This window comes from Pygoscelis adeliae, unplaced genomic scaffold, assembly GCF_000699105.1.
Source record: "Pygoscelis adeliae isolate BGI_AS28 unplaced genomic scaffold, ASM69910v1 Scaffold280, whole genome shotgun sequence".
Classification (NCBI taxonomy): Eukaryota; Metazoa; Chordata; class Aves; order Sphenisciformes; family Spheniscidae; genus Pygoscelis; species Pygoscelis adeliae.
This window is the reverse complement of record NW_008823944.1, coordinates 825,416-845,088: the sequence shown is the minus strand read 5'-3', so window position 1 is coordinate 845,088 and position 19,673 is coordinate 825,416. Positions and strand designations below refer to the sequence as shown.

Below are 19,673 nucleotides of genomic sequence, written 5' to 3'. Positions count from 1 at the left end.
GTGTTCAGCCGGCTGTCAACCAGCACCCCCAGGTCCTTTTCCGACAGGCAGCTTTCCAGCCACTCTTCCCCAAGCCTGTAGCGCTGCATGGGGTTGTTGTGGCTGAAGTGCAGGACCTGGCACTTGGCCTTGTTGAACCTCATACAGTTGGCCTCGGCCCACCGATCCAGCCTGTCCAGGTCCCTCTGCAGAGCCTTCCTACCCTCGAGCAGATCAACACTCCCACCCAACTTGGTGTTGTCTGCAAACTTACTGAGGGTGCACTCAGTCCCCTCATCCAGATCATTGATAAAGATATTGAACAAGACCGGCCCCAATCAGACCCATGTCCGGTCCACGACCAGGCAGCATATAAGAATGCTATAACTGGTTCTGGAACTATATGCACACTGACCAGCCAGGAAGGACCCCCACAATGAGTGGCCAGTTGACCATTGCAAAACAGAAAAACTCAGAGCTGAGAGCTACCTGTCTTTTCCTCAATGGAGACAAGGATTTCTCTCTTGGCACCAGTTTTCATGAAACCTGTCAATGCCTTGGAAACTTTCTAACCTCCTTTGTTCGTTCTATATCCTTCTTGAATGCACACTTCTAATTAAAAGCACTGAAGATTTTACTCACAAGATAATTCATATTTCAGCTTAAGTTATCTAGTAATGGCCTCAAACAGCGAGTTGCCTTGCTGCTAAAGTGTATTTTTGCTAGTCCTTTTTGATGCCTCTACCTGAATCAGAAGACCTGAGAACAATAGATTCCTTCTCCAACAGCCATGCAGGAAGACCTCCCTGGGAAAAGAAAAGGAAATCACTTCAGTGACCATTTTTAGGAAATGTAAGAACAATTTAGCCTGTTATCAAAACATATACTGAGACCTGAAGATTGATTTTCTACAAGTAAGTAGTAATTCCTAATGAAAAAACAAATACAAAGCTTGCATTGTAAGAAGTCACGTAGGATGCACGGATTTTAACACGCTAAACTAAGAGTCTTGTCCAAGGATATACCAAGTATGTTTGTCTACTTTAAGACAGAAATACTTGCATTAGATTTAACCTAGAAGTGAGATAACTGCTACAAAAGGCTGTACCATGTCCCATTCTGCACAGATGTAAGGTCCAGCTCTCAGGATAACCAGCAAACCAGTGTCATTAGCAAGCTGCAAGAAATACTCTAGATCTTTGTCACCAGAAAAATCATACATGCCCAGCTGGGGTTCGTGGTAGTTCCACGGCACATACCTGTGAAGAAAGAAGATCACCTTCTATTAGGAAACTGAGACTAAACCAGAACTCTGAATAACAACTGTTTGCACTACATGCCCCAGAGATCTGTAATGCTGATCTGGTCTTCAGATCAGTAAAATACAAGAATAACTCTAGGGCCCTTCTTCTGTGAGGTACTTCATACGGCAAAAAGTGTTAAAATTAATACTGAAATAAGGCTTAGTACTCTGCAGGAGTACTGCAGGAGTCCATGTCTGCAGGAGTCCATATCAATGCAAGAACAGATTTTGGTAGTGCCATTTTGAAACCATGATGTCTGTTCCAAAATTTAAGTAGTTAACAGTTTTGAAGTTAGCAAGTCAGCTGCCAGTTGTATAGTGGTGGGAGGTTTGCGAAGAGATGAATACTATAAGCCACTCACTAAGGAGGTGGTCAAGAACAAGCTTGCCCAAAACAGCGCACGACCTTTTGTGAATGGATCACTCAGTTTGCACAGGAAATACCAACTAGGCTGACAGGCCCATGCTACTGCCACTACAAAGAACTTAAAAATGTCCAAGCCTCAAATGATATTGCATCTAGGTCCTGAAAGTTTTCATTGACCAGGAGCAATGCAGGTTCTGGAAAACCAGCATGGGAAGAACAGTCAAGTTAGAGGATGCTAAGGTGCCCAGGAGCCTGGACAAAGTAAAACTTCGTTTCAACCAAGTAATAAAGCTGCCAAACAAGCTGATAACCATTTGAGAGAACACCTCTCTGCTACTTCCAGGACTTCGGAAACCACAACCTCACCACAGAGCATCTCACAGAAGATAAAAAATACACTTGGTTGCAAGACAACAAAGAAACATGTTATCTACCAGCTACTATGCATAGTGTTGTAGCTTATGGCCTGTGCGTGACAACCATGAGAGTTTTGGCTTGGGATAGTACTAAGTGGCAGTCATAGCAGAGACAGACATTAAAATTAGGGATGAGTACAGCCTGAGCAAGGATTCAAGAGAATGGGAAAACTCATTCTCCATGCATTTACTTTTTTGCACATAGGTTTGTAATTCCTCTAAGAAAACTGTTGCCACTGTTCCAGAGAGAACAAATTTGAGAAAAATTTGTAAAACCAAAACTGTGGTTAGTCAAGTAAAGATCCTCTCAGGCAACACTTTTCTTACTGTCTGGGTTTGTTTATACGTTCCAGAGTCAGTTTTGTAAGAACTACCCAAGAGGGAAAGAAAGTGCAGAAAACACTGCTTTCAATAAGCAAGAAAAACAGGAACCCTCATATGAGCACACTACTGAAATGGCCACACTCAGACATAAATGCACACGAACATCAAATACAAAAATTATAATCTTTCAGTAACATTGGTTAATGTTATAGCCTCACAAATGCCAAAATCTTAAGCCTCTGTTTGAAAAGATAAAGCTTAAAATTTTTATGCCAGGATGGAGGCAAACCAATGCACTCAGGCATCAAAATGCAGATTTTCCCCTCTATGTAGTGTATTTTATTTCTTTGTCAACCTGCTCTAATTGTTTCCAAAGCACATGATTAACTCACTTGTAGAACAAACTAAATGTGCATTTAATTAATAGACAAACCATGTGAAAATACATTCAATGTTAATTTAGTTTCATGCACTTGGTCTAAATTTCAAGCAGAGGAGCAAGCTGATTGGTAACATTTAAGATCAAAGTAGATAAAGAAGAAAACTATTTAAAACAAACAAATGACCAACCTACCTCAAAGAAGCCAATACCAGAGCATCATATTGTGCTTGCTTTCCCTGTTCCATATACCATTATCCAGGTTATCACTGCAGAATAATTCTAGTTTGCTCTAAGCCATAACAGCTAGGTTCTTTTCAAAACTATTGCTTAGAAATACAGAATTCTTTTAAGTTATATATATGTGACTACAGATTTGTCAAGGACAGATAAACCTAACTCCATTTGTTCACAGGAAAACTTGCCTAGAGGATTAGAGAAAAGGAAAAAAGGTGATGTCTCTTGACTTAGCAAGACTTTTGGTACTTTGCTCTACGACATCCCTATAAGCAAACAAGGGAAAAAAAATAGAGGCTAGTTGGTGTAACATTAACATAGAATAAAAATTAACTACAAAAGAACAACCCACAATTTGCTGGGAAAGCAATGGGATATTTTGAGGAGTATCCCACGTCACTTTGGTAGGTCTAACTATATCCAAAGCTTTTATTGACATCCAGGTGATATAATGCACAGCACGCTTTGCAAATGGGGAGCAGTTGCAAATCCATCAGTGAACATAATCAGGATTCTAAATGCTCTTAACTAATGAGCAACATAGTCCGATATCAACAAGGAATTAAGAGTTACCACTTTTTAATTCTCTCTTGCGTAGGAAAAGGCAAAAAATACAAAATGAGAAAGACGACATATGGAAGTGGTATTAATAGGAAAAGGGTCTGCAGGTACCACTGAAAAATACCATCTGACTGTGAATCACCAACATGACACTGCAGTAAGAGACAAAGCTCTTTCTGGGAGGAATTAACAGGCATGTTGATGTAGCAACTCATCCACTGAAAAATGCTTCTAGCAGAGAGCTGCACCTTTTTGAGCTAAATAAAGATGACTAGATACTAACTTCGTAACAGTTTCTCACTGCCTAAAATACTACTACAGAAATACAGAAACTGCTTATACTCCTTTCCCTCTAGGCTACCGAACAAGTTCTTTATAACTGGTATGTAAATTACAGGTTAATATGAGAAAAGCATTCTAGCTGTAATTTAACTACACTTTATAACCTGTTAGTTACAAAAATATACTCACTGGAGAGTTTTATGAACTTGCTCTAGAAACAAGTCTGAAGGTCTAAATATGCTTAATAGCGTCTGATGTGAGGACAAAAGGGTTTCTCCAGCTCCCTTACGCTCAAGATGGAAGAAGATAGAAAAATTCTTCCAGGAACAGTTTTAATTTATGTCCCATGCTTCCCCACAAAGCCGGAAAAAAAAGCAGATTTTAGTGGAGAAGGGAAGAAAGTGAAGAAAAAAAATTATGTGAAATGCTTTCTTACAGAATGAGTCATAATATAAATGTATTTTAAACACTGGTCTAAAAATTGTTACTAATGCACTTTAATCCCCCAGTATAATTTCTACAGCTAGCAACACCCTCAAATTAAATCATTTTACCTTGAAATTGTTATTATTAGCAAGTATAATTCCTTTATACCATTGTACAAATTTATAGACAGTTAATGCTGTACTGCTTTAGCTACAGAATAATGAATTTATGAAGGAATGCCACATTCCTTTTTCAAACTTGAAACATGGTGTTTCTTCTGTATTTGAGTAATAGCATTTACTCTCCATTTACATACAATTTCTAAGCTTTATCCTATAACCTTCCTTTTCTTTAAAAGTCACAGTTTTCCTCTCCTATTTCAGAGAGATGTCAACAGGCAAAAAACCCCACACTTCAGCTACCTTAGTGTACAGCATAATTCTCTCTGTAGTACCAGTTGGGTTTTTTTAATATTGTAAAATTAAATAGCTTGTACTAATTTCATAAATAATACAACAGCATTTTATACTTGCTAGTTAAATTACACAATTATGAGTCTTTGGAAAAAGTAATTAAAAAATAAGCACAATTTAATAGATATTCTAAGCAGCAGCTCTTTCTTAGAGGGAGTTTCTACAGGTTTACAGTTTTCTGCTCATTAGTCAACAAATACAGTAAAACAAATAAAACGCTCAACATTCTTTAACTTTCTATGACACTGTAAGGTAACTGCCGATTCTTCCAGGAAGCGTCTCCACTAATCTGTAAATCCTGCAAATATTTAGCCCCATCTAGTGGTTAATTGTTTATCTCCTCCATGCCAAAAAACCAAAACAAACCACTAACTTTCAGTCCTTTCCAGATGTCTTTGATAGCATTCATTTCTAGTTGGCTTACACATTTCAGGAACTGAAAACAAGGACAGTTACCCTTGTGTGACTAGATGCCTCTGCGTGCTACCTGCTGAGGCCAGGAGTGGAGCTCCTAGGTACGCCTCCATCATCTTCTGGGATGTCACACGAGCCACATCAAATTTCAACCTGCTATTTGGAAGGTTTAGGCCTTGTTATTTTAAGCTTTAATGTAAGCTCAAGCTTCCTGTCACCTGTTTTCCCATATTCTGTTATTGCTTAACATGTTTCCAGGTGAAGATGGTTATATACATATACTGACTTCACCCATTCAAGAGTCCCAGATGAGCTGCTGACTCAGTCATTAGCTGAATAATGCATCAAGGCATAGCAAGTCTTTTGGAAATGAGGCTGCAGAGAACAGGAAGGAGAGCAGGTCTGGCTTGCTTGGACCACAAGGTATTTACAAGGACAATCCTGTAATAAAAGGATCCTGTTTCCCTTGAAGTGGTAAGCCTCACTGGGAGCACCTCGATAAGAACAAGGCAGGCTCCCATATTTCAAATTACAGCAAGACCTTTCCCTGTCTCATGGGGAAAAACCCCAAGCAGCAAAATCACAGTCTTCAGAGGTGGCCCCAAGGTTGGGAGTCCAGCTACCACATTCTGCCAGAAGGTCTGGCAGTGCTGCTGCCCATTCCAGAACGACTTCACACAACTGGTATCTCAGTCCCTTGCTAATAGTTTTACTGATCCAGGAAAGAGTAGGCAGAAGAAAACAAACAAAAACACAACTAATAATCACCTAGACCAATTTCCATTTTCACCAAAACCACACAAAATCACAGCAGAGTTGTTTGGGGTAACATGAAAATTTATTGCTTTATCTTAAATAATCAAGAGCAGTAAGGCATACTCTCAGTATCTGCAAACTTCAAAGAAAAACAAAAGGGTTTTGGTGGGTGTTTTTTGTTTGTTTTTTTTAGCATCGAGAGAGAGATCGATCAGCATCAAATGGAAAGATGCATGGATTTGATTCTTGTAGAAAATGCAAGGCACGGGGGTACTTTCTGCTTATAAGATACACATTTAGGAGCTATCTTTCACCATAGTAGAAAAAATCCAAAGGTAACCAATGATGGGGGAGAAAGTTAAAGAATCCCAGTCTGCTCTACAAAAAGAAAAGGAGGCTGTAAAAAACCTGTTACCTGTCATCAGTGATCCAGCAACAACACCTAAGGCCATAGGTCACATAACCACAGGGCAACACTTGCTAGCTATACCGTACCTTCTGTGCCTGAACAGAAACAACTCAGCTCTCCCAAGACCAAGAGAGACCAGTCAACACCGGCAACACAAGACAATCTCCACTCCTTCCTGCACAGCAGAAGGACACTAATGCAAAACAGTAAAGCACAGAGTAAGAGATCTCAGCAAGTGAAAAAAAGAAAATAAGAAGGAAAAAAAACACCTTGTTAGCAGGAGATTACAAAGGAAGAAGGAAGCAACAGGAAAAAAAACCCCAGCCCTACAGCAATTCTGCCATTAAACAACAGTGATGGGGGGAATAGGAAAGAAAAGATTCCTCTCTCAAAAGACCAGTGATGCAGCAGAGACATGAACAGGAAATTTCAAAGAAAAAAAGGAAGGGACAGCTTGAAAAAGCTGGAAATTAACAGAGGGCACTGAAGATATATGGGTGTTGGGAGGAGGAGGAAAATAAATCAGAGACATAAGGGAAGTATGAGACACTACAGATCGCAGGAGTCACAGAGCCACTATCAGGACCCAGGGCTGATCTTCAAGCCAGACATCAAAAGGTATAATTTTTCAGGTCCATTTAAGATTACTTTTATTGCAGCAAAAAATAATTATATGGGCAATTCCAGCAACTCTGTCCTGAGCAAGTGTGTTACTTAATCCCATTGTTCTTATGTGAGGGAAGATAGAACTTGCTTGCTTTATTAGAAAACAACAAAAAACACTCACCAAACAAAAAGTCACTACTACATCACAACACAGGGAAGAGTTTTAAGACATACAAAAGAATAGAGAACCCTAAATTTGAAACAAAAGCAACTTCTTTTCCTTCCCTGCCATCTGTTCTTCACATACTAACCCTTACTAATCACATCCCCAAGTATACAAGGCAACCCTGCAACTTGCAGGTCAAACAAAATACAGATTTCAAGGGAGGGGAAGGAGAGATGGCACAACACTCCCGCTGAGCAAAGTGCCCTGGCCTACAGGCTCCGCACTGCCTGAACCAACGCTGTCTGGCAGTCCATAGCAGACAAGCAGGCTGTTTCAAAGAGAAGCTCTAAGATTAGTAATGATTCAGGAAAGAAAAACAAACATGTTTGGGAATTACAACCATTGCTTGAAAAGACTGTGCCTGACACTTTTCTACCACTCCTCTCCCCTTGTCAAGGAAGCTTTGGCAAAAATAAGAGTAAGCTGTGTTTTTTATAATCTGTGCCTCATCTGTTGTAACAAGTACACAACCAGGTAGGAAAGACAAGAAAGATGGACTAAAGGTTTGGTACACATAACTGAAAGCTGTTTAAACTGTCTTTTTTTTTTTTAAAAGAGTACACCTACTCCCCAACCATTTTTCTAAATTTAAACACTCCTGGTGAAATAGCTTTAAATATTACTGCAGCCGTTGCCAGTATTTTCAAGGCTTCAGGGCGATATAACCTAGGCTGTACTAAGAGGTTACTGTCCCCTCTCACCTGGTCTGCCTTTTGACCAGAGATTATGATGCCCTTGGCAGAGGCAGAACAGATACAACTGTTTCATAGTTGCCAAAGTTCACAGTGCAACAATTTATTTCGGGTCATATTTGCACCCTGGGTTGTGAAGCAAGAGGTGTTGCCTATCAGCAGGGAAGCGGACCATCAGTTGTAACCTGCTCAGTTGTCCCAGTCTATGCTCTTAGATGTCATCCTGTACCACCCTTCACTTCTCCGGAGGTTTCTCACCTATTACTTGGTTTATTAATTTTTAAGTAACAATGGTAGCATTCCACTGAACTGCTTCTCATACATTTCCCAGGACTACAAATCACTTTGAAAGTCAACAGCTACTTACGTTTGAATGGCATCAAGTCCCGCCATCTTCATCTTCAACAAGCGGTCTCTCCAGTAATACCGGGGCACCCGTGAGTAGTGAATGCTACCTGAGATGTAGCGGAAAGGTCTCCCATCCTTGACAAAGCAGTCATTGTCATAATCGATCCCAAAACTCCTCTGGGGTATATCCTGTGAACAAAAAAACCCAAACAAACAAACAAAAGCCACAATATAATCTTTTTCTGCCTTGAAAGACACGGAGAACAGTCTATACAACATCTGTGGGCTGTCCACAATAGAAGGCACAATGGTGTTAAAATAACTGATGGTGAATGGCTCTCCACTAGCTACATATAGCCCACCTGAGCCTAACACGCTGAAGGACTACAATACATCTGCCAACCACTCAGCAATGACAGGATTCACTACTACACCAAAATACACCGCATGCATTCTCCACTTCTATATAAGTATATATACACCGTCTTTCTACAGTGATAGATTTTTCAGTTGCTTACACCAGTGCAAATGATGAGGAACTAATTAGGGGAGATTTGGTGAGTACCAACACTTCATACTCAATGTTCCAACTTACTAAACTGTTGGAAAACACTACCCTAATTCCAACTTAATGTCACACTCAAGTGTAGAAGCAAAAGCAAGCTGGGAGCTTTTGAGGAATAAATACCACATTCTAAATGCCCCGGGACACTGATACATACACATTTGAAAGCTTACTAGTATACTTTACTATATAGTAAAGCATACTTTCTAGTAAGTATAAAACTGATAGATCAGTCTGGCAAACTGCATACAGTTACGTAAGTCACTAAAAATTAGTCATTTTTTGAGAAAGTCCTACTTTCAATACTTTTCCAGCTAAGCACACCCAAACCAGCAAACTTAAAAAGAATCTGCACTTCCTAGCCATAAGAAAAATACCTTAACTTCAAGAGCATGGGATTACTCCTCAAGTGAGCCTATGATCTTAGTAAGATTTAAACTAGTATGACTAACAGCAGTACTACTTTTGCTTGTTAAAAACAAGGAAAAACAGAAGACCTTTTTTGAAGTGCCTGGCCCTATATCTAAGAACCTTTAACTTTTTTTTTTTTTTTTAAACAAACCTTAACATCTCACAACTTACAGCTCCCACGTATCTTGGGCATCCCTGTCACCAGTACTACTTTTGTCCTCCACACACCACTGAATAGTTGGATGTTTGTCTTCATGTCCTATAACTTTGCATTTGCGTTTTATCAGATTCATTACTGAGCGCATTTTAAAAAATCCCTTCAATGAAAGATCAGTAAGGATTTCTGAAGTAAAATCACAAGTCAGCAAATGTAATCAGTTAGTTCTCCACACCTATCAGAAAATAAGTCAGAAGTCAACCAAACAAACCTCATGATTCATTGGACATTATACTAGTCCAAATGAAACACACCTTTCAATAGCATAAATTAAAAGCTGTTGAAGGACACTGGCCTTGTTCTTGAAAAGATGGGCCTTGGCCTGTCCCATATTGAGAATGGGGCTTAGGAATTAGGAAATTGATTTCATGAAACAAAAGCAATGAAATTAGAAAGGCAAGATTAGATGTAGACCACCATACAAGCCCAGGTGACTCCCACTACACGAGAGCCATTCACCATCTGAGGAAATCTGCCCAAAGGTATTAGGGAACAACAGACCACACAGTTTTGAAGAACCTTCCCATGAAACCACTTCTTTCTGTTAACTGCTGAACAATGTTGTTACAACAGTGTGTACAACTACAGGTAGACTAAAGAGAAAGGAATGGAAAAAGTTAAATACAGCAGGCATGTATAACCATAAAGCTGCAAGTACTGAGACTCCTGGCCAACAACTGGACACAACTGCCACCCAAGACCATACCCTTAGTGCAACAAGACAGCAAAAAGGAGCCAGTGCAATGTGTCACAGGACAAAAGAACAAGAGTACAAAGAAAAAAAACACACTCTCCTGAAAACTGGAGGACAAAATTGCTGAGTAAACTTGCCTATCCCTAGACTGCCATTAAACGGAGCAACTGAGAGAGGTAACACTCGACAAACATTTGAAGACTACAAACTCCAAGGAGGAGGAAGACTACAGTGTGTTGCAACTGTGATAAAGGCATTTTTTCCACAGAACACCTAAAATAAAGTTGTGGAAAATGTCTTAAATGCACGTAGCAATCCAAAACATTCTGCCAACAGTGAACAAGTGAAATTGTCTGCGGTGGACATGTAACAACAGTTGCGAGAAGATACAGTCCTGAGCTGGCAGGGAAACACGAACTATAAGGGACTGCAAAGCATTGCACAGGGGAAGCTATTTAAGCCCTGATCCCACAAACACAGACCCATTCTTAACATCACTTAACAAATAGTTCCATGAAAGTTGAAATAAATCTTGACTAAACAAAGGTATGGATGTGCCAGGTGTCCACAAAATCAGGCCCTTACAGAGCTGAGAAATACAAACCAACTGCTCTGGAACAAAAGTAACTCAAAAGGTTGGGATTCTCCCTGGGAAATTATGTTGTTGTAGTAACTCCAGGCTGTTAAACCTCAAGTAAATTACTGCTGCAGAGGATGCACAGGTATCTACCATCTGCTTACTTTACTTTCAATTCAAATCTAAGTGACATTTTGCTGATTTTTAATTTATAACCTGCAGCTTGAATCCTGGGCATGCTGCACTAGGATGGAATTGTACTGTGTGCATGCATCCCTCAAGGAAACCATTCACCCTAAGGAACACCAAGCAGATGTTTCACATTCTTTGGATGTTTTTTACTCTAGGGTACTGTGATAAGTGGCAGCATTAATGCAGAACTGACTGCTTCAAAATGATCATGATTAAATGAAACTCAGAACCCAGGTGCAGCAACACAATTCTGCAATATTAAAAAAAAAAGAAAAAGAGAGAAGCATTTTGGAAAAGGCCATTATTCCTGGAAATAAAGAAGGAAAGTCAAAATAAATTGCTGCTGTTTTCCTCTGAAAGAGGATTTTAACCCCCTCACTTAGACTAACCACGTCAAGAGGCCTATGGAAAAGACACGTGCTCCATTTATGGCAGATAACTGTTGAGATGCTGAACATTGAATCAACTGTTTACATTGTCCCGAGGGTGGAACTGACCTCTGGCAGAGAAACAAGAATTTCTTAAAACAATAAAACAATGAATAGAAGATATTAATTATGAAAGTGATCATCATTGAACCGGTTACCATTTAAAGGCCACGCTTTCAAAGCTGTGACCATAACTGTAAATCACCTTCCTTACTCATACACTTCCTGGTACAGTATTATTATGGGGGAAAGGAGAAGGAGGAAGCTTCCAGAGTACTTACTCTGATTCACCTCATTCATTGCCCATTCTAAACAGACTTCCCTTCATGATCAATTATTCAACATTCTTTTCTTGTCAGTGCATGACTCTACCCATTGCTCACAGACCAGAGTTTGCAATGAAAACAAAACAGTTCTTGTCATGAATTTATGTCTGGCGCTGTCAATATTGTATACTCACGGTTGTGAATATACAGCGGGAATTAGTTCCCTGCATCTTCCTAGAAGATGGGGTAGTGGGTCTGGTAGTCTGGTAAGCAGATTCAACAGACAACACTAACTGCACACTGTTTAGGATGCCAGTTCATTCATACCACATCATATTAACGCCCAGCTGAAAAATCAGACCCTTAGAGGCAATGGTATAATATAAGCATGTAAGATGCAATAACATACTTGCAGGGAAAAGGGAAGAACTAAAGAATTTATCCTTTCTTAAATAAGAATTTATTTTTGCAATGAAGCATTTTGGTCAACATTTCATAACGCATATGTCTCTCAATATAGGAAAAAAATTCATAGCTTCAGCACACAAAACTATTTAACAGTGGCTAGAATTTCTTATTCTCCAAGTTTACAAAACAGGTTTTCTTATTTGGAAAGCAAAAAAATGTGGATACAAATCCCCAATGAACCCCTCCACCTGTGAAGATTTCTAGCATCTCTTATGTAGACAATTCAAACACAGAACATCCCTTTCTCTACCCCAAAGCTTAAGTATCAAAATTGAGAATCACAAACCACTCATTTTCTTCTGCTCCCCCCCCCAAAAAAAAAAACACCCAAAAACAACCCAAACCACAAAACATCTCTTTGTATCCTTTCTCTGCCCTTGCAGTGGTTCTTTTCTCTGCATCACATCCTCATCTCTTCAGCCTGCACTTCTTCCCCCTAGCAGGCATCAGGCAAATTTAATAGCAGCCTTACCCTTCCCACTTTCCACCGTGCCTCACTTAGCAGTGTGGGTGTAAGATTTTCCAAAACTAGTCAGATTTATTGTCAGTAGCTTTTTGTTGGTAAATAGAATTCGTGTGTTAAAACTATTCAGCATATACTGCTACAATAAACATTGGTACAAAATAAAAGGTCATTAGAGGCATCTTTCTTGATAAGTGAATAAAATTTTATTAAATCCCAACATTTAAAGCATTTGTAATACCACAATTTACATATTTTCAAATCCATTCTATACTGATTATATAATGTAATAAATATAACTTTGACGAAGTGATGATACTATTCTGTTCTGGTATTATTCTGACAGTGATTAACTCCCCCTCCCCCAGTGAACTGGCCTTTTATAGGAAGAAATATATATTCATTTAGTTAAGTTCTCCAGATCAAATACATTCCATACACACCAAAAAAAATTTACAAAAAAAATAAATCAAAAAAAATTACAAAATAAGCAGCACTGCAATTTTTTTTCATCTGGAATACTGAACACAGGTCTACATCATGCACATTCAAGTCAAATTGGAAAAAGTATAGAAAAAGCCTTGAAGGACAATTAGGGATTGCTGTCTTAGAATGATTTCAGAAGAGGTTAATTCCTCTCACTATCAAAAAGAAAGTTGAAAGGATACTTTCCATTCATACTTTTTAAAAAAAAAAGCAAAATAAGAAAAGTCTTTGAAGTGTTTTGGCACAGAAAGAAAACATTTTAAGTGATAACTAATCATCAAGCAAACAAGCTTTCAGAGGGAGGGAGTTAAAGAAAAAAAACAGCAAGAACTAAATTACATTGGGGGATCTCAATGAATTTATGAAATTATAATACGACCACTCCTAAAAGGATAGTATCTGTTCCTAAAAGGATACATAAAGATCTTCGAAGCGGGGCACGTACAAATTAGTAAAGAAGTCATCTATGCACCCCTGGGACGGAAGGACCACTTCAGCTAGGTTTTTGCACACATTTGGACAGAATGGGGAGAGAAATAAAAAGGGTAGGGGAAAAAAAAGAAAAAATAATACTAGCAACTCACTGGGAAACTAACACCATCTAAAACCAGTCCCACAAAAGCCTCCCGATAAGGAAACTTGCTTCACAATTAGTCTTCTTAACACAGTAATAACCCTCAGCATAACAAATGAAAAGCTATCCTCCTGGACCACTGGCCTAGAGGGAATACCCTGCACTACTAAACCCAGAACACAGCTTTTAACTGAAGGCATATTGATAAGCAAACAGAGAGTATCAAGGCTATCAAGATTCTCTCTATGCAAGACCATTTGACACTACGCCACAGATGGGAAAGAATCTGAGAAGTACCCTATGCAGGCAGTGGGTGGCATTAAATACACATGGAAACTTTAGGATACTTAAGCAGATATTATTGCACAAGCATAAAAATAGTTTACAAAATTATAGGTGCTGGGAATTATCTAGTCCGGCAAGTAGAGAGCCTGGCTGGTCAGGTGTTCAGTTTTCTAAAAGCAGACTGATTTCTCCAGCTTTTCCACCAACCTACCAGTGCACATAACACGTTCACAGCATTTCTCAATATGCCTGTGAGTAAAAATGCAAGATGTTTGTACAGAGGAACAGGATACAAAAACAGCTTAGAAGTTAGAAACTGCCTGGCGGGCCTGAAGGGAGTAGATGAAGTGAAACTTCACTTACAGAAAAACTCAACTTTTCAAAGCCTACGGTACTCTTCAAATACAGCCCCACACACCTCCTCCAAAACGAGAACCGGAGCTGAAGAATAAAACAGAGGAAGTATGTCTGGTTCAGCATCGCACAGGAAGGCAGGAAAAGACTAACACCGCAGTTCTGGTCTTGCCATCCTCAGCCTCCTGGGTAAGCACTGATCTCTTTTGCCCCATGCTACACAGGTCTGCCTGAAAGGAACCCAGGTACTGGTGGGCAGAAAGGCAGTGCAAGGGAGACCCGGTGGCTACAGCTGGGGACCTCAGAGTCAGAGGCAGGATTCCCAGATTTGTATTGTTTGTGGCGTTTCATACAGCAACACTGAGGTGGAAGGGGAGGAGAGAGGAAGATGTGCAGAAGTAAACTCTTTCATCAGCCTGGACAACATACGCATATTAATTTACATCCTGGCTTTCTTAGATGAACACAAAGATATGGAAGCAAGAATGTTTTTATTAATATTTTCTGATCTCTTAAATTTCCCAGAATATTACTTTGTGTTAAGCCCTTCTAGGAAAGACAGAGAGAAATTCTCCATCCCTCATTATCCTGTAGCAGTTATTCTGCTATGTGCCTATCAGACAAGCAGGACATTGATGCGCAAATGTTATGAAGGAAAGTCACCTGCTGCAGAGTTTAGTCTTCTTAAAAAGGACACGGTTTACTTGAAATATTAAAACCTTAAACAAAATTCAAGCATTAACCTATCTGCATTGTTTTCAAATAGCATCTTCTTACTCTTGTAAGAGAAAAATCACAGAAGAGAAATTAAGCATAAACAAAAAAGTACAGAATGAAGAGAAAAGACTGAGTATTTCAGCTTTGGATTTTGTGCTTCACATCAGCAGGTACTGTATGCTCAGACAGCAACAGAAGTTATGTTAATTACAAGTTTTCTTTCTCATTTGTTTTTATTAGAGCTATTTTCAGAAAGTAATTACTAGATGCCCAGTTATTCTGGGGAAAACACCTGCAGAAAGACAGCTACTTTCACCCTTTGATATCAGTCTCCCCAGCTTTTTAACTGGAAAAAATTGAATTTCAGGAACTGATGCCTGGCACCTCACTGTACAGGTAAGCAGCTCAGACTGGAAGCCCTAGTGCATGCTGCAGACAGATAGCAGGATAAAGATATCCAGCCTCAATAAAAAAAACAAAGTTATTCCCTTCCCGTAACATTTCTAGCATAAGGCTTCTAGCGTTTACGTACTCAGTGGACACTCTGTAGTCCCTTCTGCAAAACATGCATGAGTGATTTCACTGCAAGAGTTCAGAACTTCACCTGTCTCAGATTAGATAAGGCAGCTGCCTGATGGATAATAAACAGTGGAGCATGAAGCAGCCGCAGGACACAGATATTACTAAACATGCACAGGACACACATTATCTCCATGGCATCAGTGTTATCTTTAAATGCAGAACCTCAACAATAATGAACTCAAAGAATTAATTTCTTCAGTATTTTAACATGCCCCCAATTTGTTTCATAGGCCCAAGATACAGTTAGTGTTTTCTGCTCAAACTTAACAGAACCTGCTGAAGTCCACCCTAAGACACCTTCTCTAGTTTCCCTGAAAAAGGATTTGCTTTCAGAGCAGAAGAGCCAATATACTGACCAAAAAGGATGGTAGAAGTCTGTCAAATGGAAAACTCCTCAAGGAGAACGTAGAATTATCTCTGTTATTTCAGCTCTGCTGCCCAGCCTCATGGGTATTCCAAAGTACATCGTCCCCGGACTGACATAGACAAAGGTGTTCTGCCCAACTTTGTACAAGCCAACAAAGAAGGGATTCAGAAAATAAGCCCCAGCATTTAGTGGGAACATCTGCCCTCCGTGAGTATGGCCAGAGAGAATTAAATTTATGTCTGGTCTCTCCTGAAGGGCCCACTTTGCAGCAATCGGCTGATGAGCTAACAGCACTATTGCATGCTCACTGCTACAATCTCTGAGAGCTTTTTTTAAATCCATGCCATGCCCTGAGTAGCGCAGTACATCTGCTTCAATATCATCAACGCCAGCCAGGCAGAACCAGTCATCAGTGCTCTTCGGTGAAACAATCTTCACATTCTCATTATGGAGTGGCCAAATGTTGAATGATTTTAACAGCTCAAACCAGTTGCTAACATCTGATGTGTAGTACTCATGGTTTCCTGTGACAAAGTAAGTCCCCAAAGGGGAGTTAAGTTCTCCAAGAGGCTCAACAGCAGGTCGTATGATCTCTGCCTCAGAGTCAGTCAGGTCCCCAACAATCACGGTGATATCTGGTTTCAAAGCCTTAACCATTCTTACAATCATGGCAAGCTTGGTCTTCCCAACTGTAGGACCCAGATGGATATCTGAAAGCAACACCACTTTCAGATTATTCATTGTTGAGGGCAGCTTGTGAACTGGAATCTCCACTGAATTCACAGTGGGAGGCCGGGAAGCATTCAACAGCCCAACAACAGTCAGCACAACAGTCAGCATGACTGCCAAAACTGGTTTCATCGCTGTTCTGCTGTTCTTGTTGCCAGTACCTGCCTTAGCACCTCTCCCAGCCAAGAACTTGTAAGCCTGCTCTACAGAGCCTAGAGTGAAGAGGAAGAAGATAAGAATTATATAGGCCCCCAGGCAAGTGTAGGCAGCTAAAGAAAAGAAATAGGGCTCTTCTGCAACAAGAAAGAGCAATGTAAAGAAGCTTGAATGAGCCAAAGCTAGAAACATGAGGACAGCTATTTTCCACGGCATGAAAAACAAGGAGCTGGCAGCTGAAGACCTGGAGAACGTGGTGACTGTGCTTCTCCAAACATGAAGAGATCCTATCAACATGAGTGCATTAGCAAATACTGCCATCTGCAGCCTTAGAAGCCAACGCCGCATCCTGAGCTCGAGTTGTTCTGCCAGATAACTCCGCGATAGCATCATGGAGAAGAAAACCACTCCTGCAGCCACTGCAGCCTTTGCTTCAAGAGGCAGTTGCTTGAAGGAGATCATCTTTGCTTCCTGACCGTTCCCTTCTGTTCTGCAGAAGTCTCCAGTAGGCAATAGTGTGGTTATGAAGGGATGCCTTGGGTCAACAAAGCCTGCAACCAGGAACCAGTATCAGCCGTTTTAAATATTACACACATTCCCTTTTTCCCAGACTGCAATAAAGGACTGTTACTCTGTACATACTACCCAGGACACTGGGTCATGCAGAATCGCTATCATAAAGACAGGGAGGAGATTTCCTGATGCAGAATAAATCAGACAACTGAAAACACTGGTTTCTGGCAGTCCGCTTCCAAGCTCCCTGCCTGCCTTCCTCAATGACTCCTCCCCCCCCCCCTTTCTTTTTTTATATGCCATTTCCTCATTAAGACTTCCTTATAGTAGATGGCAATAGATCACAACAGTGATACAATGAGTGCTGGAAACAATCATTACAGTATTTGCAAACAATCATTATAGTATTTGTAAACCCCATACATGTTCTGTGACTAAGCTGCTTCTGCTGTTAACTTAGGACATGTGTTTTCTGTTTTTCTTCCCAAGCAGTTGGCTCCATTTTAAAAGCAGGTATCACCCTACATCATTCTTATTGAATGCAAGAGGTTCTACTAACACATACTACAGCAGCAGTGAAATCCCCACTGAATAGCTACCAGATGCAGCTGTGGTCCCAGAAACTGCAGATGATGTATCGGCAGATGCCCTTGCCTCCAGTTGTGAATAAGACTTCCCCAAAGCCCTAAAAAACAGCAGAACTAGTGAAACCCACATTGTGTTTTGCTACTCACTTCCACCACACGTACAGTTCCCAAGACTGAACACCTATTTCAGCATATCCTGGTCTACCAGGACACAATTAAGTTGAAAAGGGATCAAAACATCACACACTGTGCTCCTTTAGAAGTAAAGGGACCACTAAATCTAATGCATCTCTGCTCCCAGATTGAAAATAAATAAGCAAGCATCAGTTATGCTTGAATCGTACCAGAATTCCGTTTTGCTCTGTATTTTGCTCAGAGTTCATAGTGTTTCTACTCGTGCCCAGTTTGCACATTTCTATTTAAATTAAACCAACTGTTTTATTTTAACCATACTTGAAAAAAGTTTGGATGGTCTTTCATAACATACAATACAGACCAAGTTTGAGATAACAAACTTCCTTATTTAAAGTAAGCCTATGTCACTGCACGGCTTTCAAAACACTTCCTGTCTCTCAGTCCACACTTAACTAGAGAAAAAGTAAGCAATCATTACAGCCAAAAATCTCAGAACTAGGCATGAAAGCAGCCTTGTAGGGCTCCGCAGTGAGCTTGAGTCCAGAAGTCTACAAACCTGAGTTTGCCAGGTTGCTTATCTGCAGCATACACTTTCCCAAGCTAATTTAAAAGAACACTAGCACCTCTGTAATGATAGGACCCTACTATATTTTGACGACTAGACCAAGTTTTAAGAAGACCCCTTCTCTCATTGCTTGGTCAAGGAACTGTGGGTTGGTAGAGAAAGCGTGCCTCCCAGCCTCAGTTCCTCAAGTCCTCTCAGCTGTTACAACACTATTCTTAAAGAACAGTACTATTTTACACACATGCCTCTATAGAAAATAAACAAAGCTAAGCAGATAAGAGTATAAGAAATGCCCTACCAGTTTGAGTCCACAGTTCCTCTAGATGTCAGGCCATATTCTGTCCGGACAATAGTAGTTAAGAAATGCTGTTTAAAGAAACGACGGGACCCTGGCCACTGTCTGTGGTCTGCTTCCTTCATACTCCTCCAGCAGACAAAGCTGTTACATTAGGGATGTTTGAAGGCAAATCCTTGCCTAGTCATTTTTGGATGTTGTTTATGAACCTGATGTATTGTAAGTTGGCTAATCCTTTTTTGGAATCTGTTAAATACTGTCCGCTTCTACAACCTCCTATAGCAGCAAATTCCTGAAATTCACTATATACTTTTGAAGTATTTTATCTCTTTTAAGCTGATCTACTAAATCCACCAAGTGCCCCCCTTCTAATACTACCAAATTTGTTAAGTATTGGTTCTCCATTCCTCTTACCCACCACCTTCGGAATTTTGTAAGTCTCAGCCATAATCCCACCCCTCAGAGACCATACTTACTATCACCCAATCTTCCCTTTGATAAAGGTCTCCCATGAGGCTGTGCTACTTTTCACACAGCTTTAACCACCTGTGCATCGTTCAATTGCAACATCTATCAAGATAATACTGACACTCTGCTCCAAACTCAAAGCGTAAGTGACAAGGCACGGCTCCCACAGCAATTGCAAAGACTAAGGATTTGCCTAGGCCCCTGGCTAGGCAGTGGTACGGCATGTCACGGGACAAAGCTGCAACAAGGAGAGTCGATGCTGAACCTGGGCAGAACAGGAAAAACGCCTCTCCCTCCTCTCGCACACCACAGGAAGAGCAAGTTTTCCCATGGGATCTGCTAATGGAGTGTCAGTATCAGGTAACTGCAGCCAATTGCCGC

The 19,673-nt window shown here is 40.3% G+C and overlaps 3 protein-coding genes across 3 annotated transcripts in view; 1 reads left to right on the top strand and 2 right to left on the bottom strand.

Annotated features, from left to right (window-relative positions):
* The window catches only part of GLB1 (galactosidase, beta 1), a 35,570-nt gene extending 26,919 nt beyond the window's left edge, over positions 1-8,651 (bottom strand). Inside the window, exons 1-4 of the mRNA XM_009321196.1 lie at positions 8,592-8,651; positions 8,218-8,387; positions 1,088-1,238; positions 725-785 (exon numbers count right to left, since the gene is read on the bottom strand). Of these exons, the coding sequence (XP_009319471.1) occupies positions 725-785; positions 1,088-1,238; positions 8,218-8,387; positions 8,592-8,651 (442 nt within the window). The remainder of the gene's footprint in view (positions 1-724; positions 786-1,087; positions 1,239-8,217; positions 8,388-8,591) is intronic.
* A 7,063-nt stretch (positions 8,652-15,714) lies between these two features.
* Positions 15,715-17,300, bottom strand: TMPPE (transmembrane protein with metallophosphoesterase domain). The gene has a single exon (XM_009321008.1). The coding sequence runs from the start codon at positions 17,189-17,191 to the stop codon at positions 15,872-15,874; it is 1,320 nt and encodes a 439-aa protein (XP_009319283.1). The 5' UTR covers positions 17,192-17,300; the 3' UTR covers positions 15,715-15,871.
* Positions 17,301-19,514: 2,214 nt separating this feature from the next.
* CRTAP (cartilage associated protein) overlaps positions 19,515-19,673 on the top strand; it is a 24,234-nt gene continuing 24,075 nt past the window's right edge. The window contains exon 1 of the mRNA XM_009321185.1: positions 19,515-19,652. Within this exon, the coding sequence (XP_009319460.1) occupies positions 19,515-19,652 (138 nt within the window). The remainder of the gene's footprint in view (positions 19,653-19,673) is intronic.

What these genes read in the sequence shown, in the direction of transcription:
- TMPPE (XM_009321008.1), bottom strand. Translation starts at nt 17,191, where the DNA reads ATGATCTCCTTCAAGCAACTGCCTCTTGAAGCAAAGGCTGCAGTGGCT.